Here is a 12625-nt window from a genome sequence, read left to right as displayed (position 1 = left end):
GTAGCACTCCGGCGGGAAGGTAAACGGCGTTTCCATGCGCAGCTCTGGTTCGCCAGAAGTGGTTTTGTCATGCTGGCCACATGACCCAGAAGCTGTACGCCGGCTCCCTCGGCCAATAAAGCGAGATGAGCGCCGCAACCCCAGGGTCGGTCACGACTGGACCTAATGGTCAGGAGTCCCTTTACCTTTACTAAAGCGACTCCCTTATTTCAAACCCCGAGAGAACTTTCAACAGCAAGATCAGTTCCTCTAGATCAGTTGCTTAAAAGATGAAAGCTATCTATTTCTGATGTGTTTTGTTTTTGTACTTTTTCACTTTTGTAGTCTTTCTTATGCTTAAATCTTGAAACTTTTTATTGTTTATGAAACTTTAATAAATATTATTTTAAAAAAATAAAATAAAAGATGAAAGCTATTTAGCACACCTATGAAGAAAAGTACAGCCTTCAAACGTGCCTCGGCCTATAGGCAACTTGGGTCTAGTCTGCACGGAGCTAGCTTGTGGCATGCAAGTTTCTCAGGTTCAGCGCTGTGTTTGCCAGCCTCAGTCACTGGCGGATGCCATAGTTGGAAGAGATCTGCTTTTAGGGCATAAGCCTGTCTTTGTGTGTGCTATTTGGCTTGTGGCCTCAACAGCTGAGGATGCAGCAAACGCTATGGAATGGCCTTTGGCAAAGCCACTTTGCCTCCTGTGCTTCAGGAAGACGAAAACGAACTGGTAGCAAGGAAAGGGAAATGGGCTGGATAATGCCTGGACAATCCTACATTCATGAAAAGAAGAGGGTTCAGAACCCAAGTAAGATATAATGACTGTGCCTGAGTTCTCGGCAAAGAAGGCTGGGTGTGGTGAGACAGAGGGAGGATGTTTTGTGAACCAGCTGCTGTCCAGTGTAAATGAATATTAGAAGTGTTTTTTTCCCCTAATCAAGAATGATCTACTACTCCTCTGCCCCTATTCAGGTACTCTCCTATTCATGACTGCTTTATTTTCAATCCTCCAGAACCGGATGTGGTCCCACGTCAACACAGCTGATAGCTTCTACTACTTTTGTAAAATATTGTGCTTAAAGGTAGCTATGGCTGGGCCAAACAAAAAACAGCTCAGTAGTGTTCTAGGCAGCATTCCTACTGCCGCTATAAATTATAGTGTAATAGCAGCAGCTGTAGTACTTTTCTGCTAAGTTCAGGGCAGCTGGGCCACTAAACCTTAAGTGACAGAGGGGGAAATGGAGAGGATTGCAAGTGGTTACTCAGCAACCATAGAGGCATCTACTAATACTTCCTGTTAACTGAGAAACGACAGGGAATGACTGCTTGGTTGTCTAGCAACCGCATGAAAATTACCCGTATTTCCTAGTCCCTTTTCCAACTTAAACTCAGCGAGCCTGAAGCCAGCTGGTAAGTTGCAAGACAGCTGCTAGTGTGATAGGATTCCTCAGGTCAAGAGGAGCAAGAGAGGTTGGTGGATGTTATAAATGTGGAGTTGATAGTGGAGACCAAAAGGCCACACTAATTCATTAAGAGATAGTAAAAAGAAAGAGAGGCTTAAAACCACAGAAGAGAAGACAGTCCACTAATTCACTCTTTTAAAGAATATGCAAAAAAGGAAAAGGAAAAGGAATTGAGGCAGAATTGTAGAGAATGCAACTAAAAAGATTGCAAAAGGTATTAATGAATTCAGCAAATTGTTGTTAAAACAATGGGGCATTAGAGAACATGGTGTCTACCTCTGTCCCCCCTTTGTATATACACACCCACCCATCATCATATTTACTATATGAAGCAAGCTGTATAGCCCAGGCACCCAGTATCAAATGAAAAATGCAATCACACTGTCCTTAACGCATCACAATACAGCTATTTTCTGTACACAGAGAATGCCATTGTGAAAGGAAAGTGTTAATATATTAATATATTAATTTTCTATTATTTTAGATAGCTATTCTAATGTTTCATACAAACCATCTTGACATTTTATTGCAATCAAGCAGCATATATTTTGTTAAATAAATGAATAAAATGAAGCATTAATTTTTTTGCAGATTGAGAATTATTACCTTTTTCAGGGATGCATGGATCACCAGATTTACTCATCTGACAGAGGTTCTCTTTTGTTTCATCTGACCCTGGATTACCAGAAGAAAATACCGTTGGAAACACTTGTATCAAATATAAAAGTATAAATCCCAAGCAGAAATTTCTAAATAATCTATCTGGTTCAACACTGTCCATTATAATACTGCTTATGGTGTTACATCATCTCAGTGAATGTACTACTATAGTGCGCAAATAAAATCAGACACAAAAATACCAGTAAAAGCTTCATATTGTGGGATGTAATTAACTAAGTCATACTCGGAGTAGACCCGCTGAAATCAATGGGCCTAAGTTAGTCAAGTCCCTGATTTTAATATGTCTAATGGGTATGACTTAATTGGATATAGCTCTTAGTATTTAATAGTTTTGTCCTTGCAACCTTGGGAAACAAATCTTTACATTCACTTTATCGCTCAGAACATTCCACGCTCCATCCTTATATCTACATATTATACCCACCACATCCCTATCCCGTTTTTCAATTTTATCACACGTAACTTATACTGCAATACAATGCTTGTCTGTCTAGAAGTAAATCTATTGAGTTTTATAGTACTTATGTCCAGGTAAGTGGGTATAGGATTGCAGCCTTAGATAAGCCAAAAAGAACATTCTATTTTGTCTAAAGGCATAGGGTTGTATTCAATGTAGCAATAAGCTTTTCCGTTTTTAGCGTTTTCTATTTCATATACGTTTTTGTATTTTTATCTGTAAACTGCCTAGAGTACCAGACTGGGGAAAAGGTGGGATATAAATGTTAATTTAATAATAATATAATAGGAGTGCATTTTGCCAGCTTTGGCTTGCATGCAAGGGGGAGAATAATGGAGTGGCAAATCAAAAATGCTCCCCCCCTAATATTCATCATCATCTGGGGGGCCTGAAACACCACAAAGTCTTTGTTACTGGTTCCAGAGATATCTAACCAAATATTTGGCATCTTACCTGAGTCTGACAGAATTTCAGAGGCATCTTCATCCAGTAAAATCAGCCTTGAGTAAAAATAAATAAAAGTCAGTCATATCAAGCTTTATGGCACTGGAAGCATTTCTTTGTGGTAATATTAGTAAAAATAGGAATGTCTCATAACAGTGCAAGCCTAAATATGTATACCTTCTCTAAAGTAAATCCCAATGAGTTCAAAAGAGCATATCACCAGCAAAGTTTTCTTAGGATTCCAATTTTTATTTCTGAATTCATATGGTCAAGATCCAAGGAATAATATCTGCACAGAATAGTTACTCTATTTCCCTTAAGCAGTGCTTTTTTTCCCCTAGAAAAAGAAGTGCCGGAACTCACCACAAATGCCACACTTGTTCTCTTATAATGGCAGTGGTGCCTACGAGTTCTGGCTGAAAAATGACCTGCCCTTAAGTATTATGTTAGTTTTAGAAAGAATTTATTTTAAAAGCTGAAAACCCACAGCCCGGGTTGTAAAACCAGTGGGTGTTGTTTGTTTCTAAATGGGATATGGGGGGTGAGGAGGGTGTAGGTTGGTAGTGTTATGTACTGAAGTTCTCACCCTGGGCCAGCAGGGGGATACTGTAGATAGTTATGCAAATAAGGGATCGAAAGTGACGTTCAGTGACTGGATAGTTTTAGAAAGTTGTTACAGTTACATTGTACTGGAGCTCTATATAAGCAGGCTGACTGAGCCCTTCAGCTCAGTTCTGTTCTGGCCTCTGAATAAACAAGAGCTGTTTGAATTGCTGTGTCGTCTAATATGTTCACCCACAACTTAACAGGTAGCTTCCCATTGCCACAACAAGGTATTCATGCTCTCTGGATTCACCTAGTTGATCACATCTGACAGCCCTTGTAAAAGATACAGCACAGACACCCAACATGTGCATCAAATATTTAGAGCAGGGATCAGCAACCTAAGGCCCATGGGCCGGCAACGGCCCGCTGAGGTCTTTTGACCGGCCCCTGAACCGCGTTGCCCGCTCGCCAGTTTAGCGCAGCGTGGGGACTCGCTTCCACAGTGTTGGAAATCGTATCTGCGCAGACGCAGACCCCAAAAATCACATCTGCACTTGCCAAAATTTGCGGGCGTGTGCACAATCCGGCCCGAGCAAGATAAACCTTGCTGACCCCTGATTTAGAGAGTAACAGCAGCTCCCCCCCCCCCCCAATGCACTAGTGTATCCAACTGGCCTGGCAGCACATGAATTCCCATCCTACACAGCATCAAGCAGTCCATGTGCTCATGAGCAGACTCTTCTGTTCATTTCAATTTATTTATTTAGCATCTTTATAGCCCATCTTCCGCATCCAGGCACTGACCATGCTCAGAGCTGCTTAAAGGTAAAGGTAAAGGGAACCCTGACCGTTAGGTCCAGTCGTGACCGACTCTGGGGTTGCGGCGCTCATCTTGCTTTACTGGCCGAGGGAGCTTGCATACAGCTTCCGGGTCGTGTGGCCAGCATGACTAAGCCGCTTCTGACGAACCAGAGCAGCGCACGGAAACGCCGTTTACCTTCCCGCCAGAGCGGTACCTATTTATCTACTTGCACTTTGACGTGCTTTCGAACTGCTAGGTGGGCAGGAGCAGGGACCGAGCAACGAGGGCTTAGCTTCTGCAAAATGGTCCTCAGACCATGTCCTGGAATCAGTTGTTAAAGTGTACCCGGAATGGAATAGACGAGAGACACTGGCAGGTCCCCACTCGAGATGAATTACACTGAGAACCAGCTAAGGAAATCTTTATTCACTTGCAAGAGCCTGGAGAATGAAGGAAGGGAATGGGTATGCCAGCCTCCTCCAGAGACCCTCAGCAACCAGGATGGTAACAATTATGATGTCAAGAATTACAAGTTGCTCTGACCCCTTTGACTTGGTCAGCCTCTTTCTCCCCACCACCATGTGGCCTCCAGCAAATGAAGTAAGCCTTGCTCCCTTCCTTAGCCTTACCTGGCATGCAAAAAGCTGGACCATGTGCTTAGTTTTGGCTATTTAGTTCTCTGAAATGTTAAACCATTAAAACTTACTTATCAAGCATTTCAGGGCTAGTGTCTCCTTCCGCATTCTCCTCCTCTTCCTCAGTAGATTGGTTAACAAGCTTCTGCAATTGCTCATAAAATTGTTATTTAAAATAAAATTGTCTATAGTTAGACCCCCCCTCCAACAAGACTTGTATTAGGCTAAGACTGGTTGTGTAAGAGTATTAGCTTTCCTATACATATAATTGTCAGGCCACCATAGTAAAAAACAGAAAACCTTAATGTAATTTGTTTTCAATAAGTACTGCATGTGCTGAAAGCTTGCTGTTGATATTAGAACATTGCTAAGCTAGTAACCCAGCTGATGGGTTATCTTCTAGGGAGAAAGAATAAATACTATGCTTCATAATTAGATTTATTTTGAATTATGGTGCTGGAGGAGACTCTTGAGAGTCCCATGGACTGCAAGAAGATCAAACCGATCCATTCTTAAGGAAATCAGCCCTGAGTGCTCACTGGAAGGACAGATCCTGAAGCTGAGGCTCCAATACTTTGACCACCTCATGAGAAGAGAAGACTCCCTGGAAATGACCCTGATGTTGGGAAAGATGGAGGGCACAAGGAGAAGGGGACGACAGAGGACGAGATGGTTGGACAGTGTTCTCGAAGCTACAGACATGAGTTTGCCCAAACTGCGGGAGGCAGTGGAAGACAGGAGTGCCTGGTGTGCTCTGGTCCATGGGGTCACGAAGAGTCAGACACGACTAAACAACAACAACCCATTGACTTATATTGGACCCCTTCCTTATCACAATTACACTGGGGCTGGACGATGCCACCAGTATGCCAGCGAAATGTCACTGTATCAATATGTGCTCTGCACCACAGGACAAAGAGGGAGAAGCATGTAAAAACACAGCAAAAACGAGCCGTGCCTCCAACATCCTTGACAACAGCATCACTGCCCCCCAGTCACACGACATGAGAGAGGCACTGCTCTTATGCTGGCCCCAAATGGAGCAGTAAATCCACACTGGCTAATCTGAGGGTATGGCAGGGCGATGCGATGCCACCTCAATGTGCACAACACACAAGCACGCAGTACCACAACACCCACCATCACACGAGTCAAGGATACAGATCTCTAGATGCCCCAGGCATCCCTGCAGGCTAGCACCCCAGCCCCAGGACCTAACTGGAATCCTCCTGAGAAGACATGGGACCAAGCCACAGCCATCCATCTGCTAAACTGGTACTGCTAAGCAGCATCTTACCAGGCCTACCCCTATCACACAACCCTGTTCATATTCCCACCTGTTATGTACTGAAGTTCTCACCCTGGGCCAGCAGGGGGATACTGTAGATAGTTATGCAAATAAGGGATCGAAAGTGACATTCAGTGATTGGATAGTTTTAGAAAATTGTTACAGTTACATTGTCCTGGAGCTCTATATAAGCAGGCTGACTGAACCCTTCAGTTCAGTTCTGTCCTGGCCTGTGAATAAACAAGAGCTGTTTGAAGAATCGCTGTGTCATCTGATATGTTCACCCACAACTTAACACCACCACCCTTGTGCACCTGTCTTGACAGCGGCTTTTATGTACACCACTGGCTTCTATAATATAATAATAATAATAATAATAATAATAATAATAATAATAATAATAATAATAAATATGTAATATTATTTATACCCCGCCCATCTGGCTGGGTCCCCCCAGCCACTCTGGGAGGCTTCCAACAAAACGCTAAAATACAATAACCTATTAAACATTAAAAGCTTCCCTAAACAGGGCTGCCTTCAGGTGTCTTCTAAAAGTTTGGTAGTTATTTTTCTCTTTGACATTTGGTGGGAGGGCGTTCCACAGGGCGGGCGCCACTACCGAGAAGGCCCTCTGCCTGGTTCCCTGTAACTTGGTTTCTCGCAGTGAGGGAACTGCCAGAAGGCCCTCGGTGCTGGACCTCAGTGTCCGGGCAGAACGGTGGAGGTGGAGACGCTCTACCAGGTATACTGGACCGAGTGCTAAGGTATACCAGGTGCTAAGGCCCCACAGCTGGTGTAAAATAAAGGGCTGTACCCTTAAGCACGCATTAACAATCATGGAAAGGCAAGCAGACTCTACGAGCCACATATTGATAGAATTACCAAGCCTTGTTTCTTTTTCACATTATTACTATGGTCACAGTTAAGGCTTCAATTTCCCCTTTCCTTTCAAGATAGTCATGAATCTTAAAAATCTTTTTGGGACACTTATTGCCATGGAGGTGCTGTTGTACCAGCAGGGACTTAATCAGTACAAATATCTCTCTCCAAACTGGAATAGCCCCTCCTAAATCTAACAACTAAAAGGACATTAAAATAATAGAGGAGAATATCATGGCAGTCATGATGTCCCCATGCAAGACAAACCACTACTTTCTCCCAGGTGATTGTAAGCCCAATCCTATCTCATATGCAAGTTTTTTTGGAATTACACCTAAGGCTCAAACCACGTATTTCAGATAAAGAAAAGTCATAACTTGTGGATGGGGAAATGAATTATATGTCATTACATGTCTTAGGTTTTTTCACACCTCTGCCCCTCAAGCAGCATGAGACAGGGAGATATTAATATGATGCTATCACATCACACGTTTTTTCAACTACACTTTGCTAGGAAGACACAGCTTGGCAGTGGCCTTCTATCTTTCCAAAATGAGTAATTTGGGCCTAAGTATACACTTGAAAATACACTTGGAGCTCAGAATATGCTGTGCTGACTGACCTAAATACTAAACAGTATATTTTGAAATACAGTAGAACCTTGGTTTTCGAGCATCTCAAAGCCAAATGTTTTGGAAGCCAAACGGTGAAAACCCGGAAGTAATTGCTTCCGTTTTCGAACGTGCCTCGGAAGTCGAACAGCTTCCGTGGAGAGTTTTTCAATTTTCTCAGTGGAAATTGCCGACAGACCTTTGCGCATCTGTTGTCGAACGTTTCGGAAGTTGAATGATCTACCGAAACATATTACGTTCGACAACCGAGGTTCCGCTATAAAACGGATACAAGCAAGGAAACACAATCCCAAACTAGCTAGCAAAATGCAGTACGCTTACTTTCTAGACCTGGCGTGGTTTTTTTTAATTGACCAACTAAGTGAAAAATATCTTTACCTCACATGCATTCTGATGATACGAGTGGAGATGTGCAAAGCCTTCATTAATTTCATTCATCTTTTGAACAGTCTTTTCACAGAAATGCAAAAAGGTCATCTAAAGAAAGCAAAGTAAGATACATTTACAGTATACATATGTACATATGTGTGTGTGTGATATTATCTTTTTAAAAAACCATTTTGCGCACAAAATTGAAATAGCAAAGGATATACAGTAAATAATGAATAGATGTCATTCTTTTTCTATATGATTGCATTGAAATGGACAGGCTACACTTAAAATATCATCAGGAAACACTTGCCCTCCAGAGCTGTTATTTAGGAACACATTTTAGTGGTTGCGCAGCTAGCTTGGAAAAAAGGTGAAATAGCACAGAGAGCAAGGGTGGAGTTGTCTTTTTCTGGAGGAAAAAACAGACATTTTTTTCTGAGTGTTCTACAGGAGCTTTAAAAAAACTGATCTAATTCTAAGGTGAACAGGGAAAGCTTGCCTTTAACTACTCAAGGGCCCCATCTGCACTGTACATGTAGGACACTATCCTACCACTTTAAACATTCATGGCTTCCCTCAAAGAACTCTGGGAACTGTAGTTATGTTAAGGCTGCGGAGAGTGGTGAGGAGATTCCTATTCCCCTCATATAGCTGCTATCCTCTGACTTGCTTCGAAAGAGGGATTAACTGTTAAACCAATCTCAGCACCCTGAACATCACTACAGCTCCCAGAAATCGGTCACAGCTTCCCCCAAAGAATAAAGTGGCATGATGTTGCTTTTAAATGTGTAAGGTAAAGGTAAAGGACCCCTGGACAGTTAAGTCCAGTCAAAGGCTGGTTTGAGGTTGCGGCGCTCATCTCACTTTCAGGCCGAGGGAGCCAGCGTTTGTCAACAGACAGATTTCCAGCATGACTAAACCGCTTCTGGCGCAACTGTACACCGTGACAGAAACCAGAGCACACGGAAACGCTGTTTACCTTCCTACCACAGTGGTACCTATTTATCTACTTGCACTGGCATGCTTTCGAACTGCTAGGTTGTCAGGAGCTGGGACAGAGCAACAGCTCACCCCGTTGCAGGGATTTGAACCACCGACCTTCTGATTGGCAAGCCCAGGAGGCTCGGTGGTCTAGACCACAGCGCCGCCCGCATCCCATCCACAGATGGGACCTAGGTCATGTGGAAGTACCCTAATATATTGTTTATACTTCCATCAGCCAGCTGTTCTTAAGCATCCTACGCCTACTAGATCATTATGAACACAGGAAGAGCCTACATTAAGCTAAGCATGTTCAGCTTCAAAGGTCGTTCATCAATGGCAGAGAAATTATCATGCCGTCTAAAACGGGAGCTGATACCTGGTAGACAGCAAGACAGTGTGACAGCATATTACAGCGGCTGGCTCCAAGAAGATCCACCTTCTGACAAACATCCATCTTCAGCTTATCAAACTGTGCTTTGGTGTTTCTTACCTGCATCTGCACCTAGAATAATAAAAGAGGAAACTGAAATGATGTTTGGAAGCAAACAAATAAGCACAACACTCGTTTAGGTGCATGCTCTAAAATCCACTATTTATACTTAGCAGCCTAATCATATGAGCTTCTGCACAAGCACAGCAGCCTATAAGATCAGGCTTGTCACATGCTGTATGGGGGAACAGTTAACCTTGTATTAGTGCTATGGCAACTCCCATTAGCTTCTTTGTATGTTGTATACTGATCTGTGTATACTCTACATATTCCTCTCACGCTGAAGCACTGACTGGACATCTCCTTGCCAATTCAAACAAACATAAGCAAAAGAATAAATTACTTCTGCAGTGATTATTTAGGAGGATGTGTCTTCCTATTCCTCCAATATTTACACAAACTCACACCCCTGGAGTTATTACTCTTAATTAAAGACAAGTAAGCCTTTGTTTCTTTCTCTTTAACTCCTTTCTTGAAATCTCCAAAAGTCCATTTTATCTTGCAGAACCAGGGGGATTGAATGTACAAATAAATATGGGATTCCCACTTCTTGGTGTGACGGAGCGTGGAAAGATTTCAGAAGAGAGCGCATGTGCTTGAAACTCATCACCAGTCCTTCCACAGATGCAATCCCTGGAAGAAACAGGGCCTACAACAGTCTACCCCAACCTTTTGGATCACAGTTCCCATTAGCAGAGGCACCGGCTTGCAAGGATGATGGGGGAGGGGCAATTGTTATGTACTGAAGTTCTCACCCTGGACCAGCAGGGGGATACTGTAGATAGTTATGCAAATAAGGGATCGAAAGTGACGTTCAGTGATTGGATAGTTTTAGAAAATTGTTACAGTAACGTTGTACTGGAGCTCTATATAAGCAGGCTGACTGAACCCTTCAGTTCAGTTCTGTTCTGGCCTGTGAATAAACAAGAGCTGTTTGAAGAATCGCTGTGTCGTCTGATATGTTCACCCACAACTTAACAGCAATGTTGCACACATGACATCAGGATGCATGGCCAATGGTCAGGGATAATGGGAGTTGTAGTCCAAAACATCTGAAGGGCAACAGGCTGGGAAAAGCTGGCCTAGGAGATCTTAGCTTTGGGAATATCTACTTTTCTGAATGTTTCCATTTGTTTGCAAGTGTCTGGGTCCAGTTCTTGCGAAGCATCCTTCATCCACAGCAAGGCCCCTCTATACTCTGTGCGCGCCTGCTCCATTCGATTGATTGTAAGCAAAGTATCTGACACGGCCCTCCGACTAAAGGTTGCAAGTTCTTGTCCGAGGCGAGACAAAGCCGTGCAAAGAGCTAGCCTGAAGTGAGGGGGAAAGTGAACTGGATTAGTTATCACATCAAAACACCAGTGGTACATGGCAGAGGATATAGAGGACAATGAGCAGTTCCAATCATCAATATTTGTATTGGAGAAAGGCTTAATTCATGTTACTATTTTAACGTCCTTGTTAAAAAGCAAATAAAGTTGAGGGTGTTGCATTCAATGATGTATGTACAACAACCATGAGTGATACTAAAACCCTACTTCTAAGTAAAATAATACTAGTCCTGTTGTAAATAGTTGTGTCTGCCCTTACCTTATAACAAAGAAATGTGTTTTTATACTGAAAAAATATTTTTAAAAACTGCAGCCTGATTTCAATGGGAGGCTCATGTGAAGTTGAGCTTACATAGCAATAAAGAGCACCAGACTATTAATATCTTAAACGCTATCCAACTGAGATGTACATCGCATTTACTTCGAAAATACCATTAAAAAATTGGAATTTTATCCATTAATCCTAAACACTATTTCGTGGATATCTTCACAGTGAGTCAAGTCACGTAATTTTGCAGCAAAGTTTATTTTTGCAAATAATAACTTGAGCATATATGAATGCAATTTGAATTTTGCAAGGGCACTTTTAGTCAAAATGGTCTTTGCAGAAGCTTCTTATGCAGACATTTTCAAAAACTGGTCTTACCTATCATGCCCAGTCAGATACAGCCAAGATCATACCCCCCCTTCTCCTAGTGAATTTCTATCTTGCCTGCAGATTCCAGAGAGGGCTTCACACATACAGTGATACACGCAAAGACCCTCTCACTACAGACATTTGTGCTATATTTGCAGATATCAAGGGAAGAATGTGCAACATCAGGCATGAGGCTACTCGGTGCAGTGTGCTCCTTGTTCTCATGTAGTTCACCATGGGAGCAAAGAACACCTAAAAGGAGCTAGCAGAGAGAAATTAATACTTGTGGACTCATTGGTTTTTGAAGAAGTGTTCTTACTCTTGTCTCAATTCAAGTTATTTGCACTATGGAACATCAAAAAAGGATCTGACACTCATTCAGCATATTAAGTAAAAGGTAAAGGAGAGGGATGCGGGTGGCGCTGTGGATTAAACCACAGAGCCTAGGATTTGCCGATCAGAAGGCCGGCGGTTCAAATCCCTGCGACGGGGTGAGCTGTACGCCGGCTCCCTCGGCCAATAAAGCGAGATGAGCGTGCAACCCCAGAGTCGGTCACAACTGGACCTAATGGTCAGGGGTCCCGTTACCTTTACTTAAAGGTAAAGGACCCCTGGACAGTTAAGTCTAGCCAAAGGTGACTATGGGGTGCGACACTCATCTCACTTTCAGGCCGAGGGAGCCGGAGTTTGTCCACAGACAGCTTTCTGGGTCAGATGGCCAGCATGACTAAACCGCTTCTGGTGCAACGGAACACTGTGACGGAAATCAGAGCGCATGGAAATGCAGTTTACCTTCCCGCCACAGCGGTACCTATTTATCTACTTGCACTGGTGTGCTTTCGAACTGCTAGGTTGGCAGGAGCTGGGATGGAGCAACGGGAGCTCACCCCGTTGCAGGGATTCAAACCGCCAACCTTCTGATCAGCAAGCCCAAGAGGCTCGGTGGTTTAGACCACAGCACCACCCACGTCCCTTAGTCCACATATTATTTTTATA

At 43.0% G+C, this 12625-nt stretch overlaps 1 protein-coding gene across 15 annotated transcripts in view; it reads right to left on the bottom strand.

Moving 5' to 3' along the window:
* Positions 1–12625, bottom strand: part of ICA1L (islet cell autoantigen 1 like) — a 28438-nt gene that overhangs the window by 4968 nt on the left and 10845 nt on the right. For 10 of the 15 annotated variants that reach the window (XM_083474004.1, XM_083474015.1, XM_083474016.1 and 7 more), the window contains 6 exons: positions 10774–10972; positions 9548–9673; positions 8194–8292; positions 5088–5170; positions 3043–3089; positions 2058–2126 (listed from right to left, as the gene is read on the bottom strand). In XM_083474004.1, the coding sequence (XP_083330130.1) occupies positions 2058–2126; positions 3043–3089; positions 5088–5170; positions 8194–8292; positions 9548–9673; positions 10774–10972 (623 nt within the window). The remainder of the gene's footprint in view (positions 1–2057; positions 2127–3042; positions 3090–5087; positions 5171–8193; positions 8293–9547; positions 9674–10773; positions 10973–12625) is intronic. The other 5 variants (XM_083474012.1, XM_083474010.1, XM_083474007.1 and 2 more) reach the window with 1 other exon arrangement.

The sequence above is a fragment of the Podarcis liolepis genome, assembly GCF_965112155.1.
Source record: "Podarcis liolepis genome assembly, chromosome: 1".
Classification (NCBI taxonomy): domain Eukaryota; kingdom Metazoa; phylum Chordata; class Lepidosauria; order Squamata; family Lacertidae; genus Podarcis; species Podarcis liolepis.
Note: the sequence above shows the minus strand (reverse complement) of the source record. Positions and strands in the feature narration are given on the sequence as shown.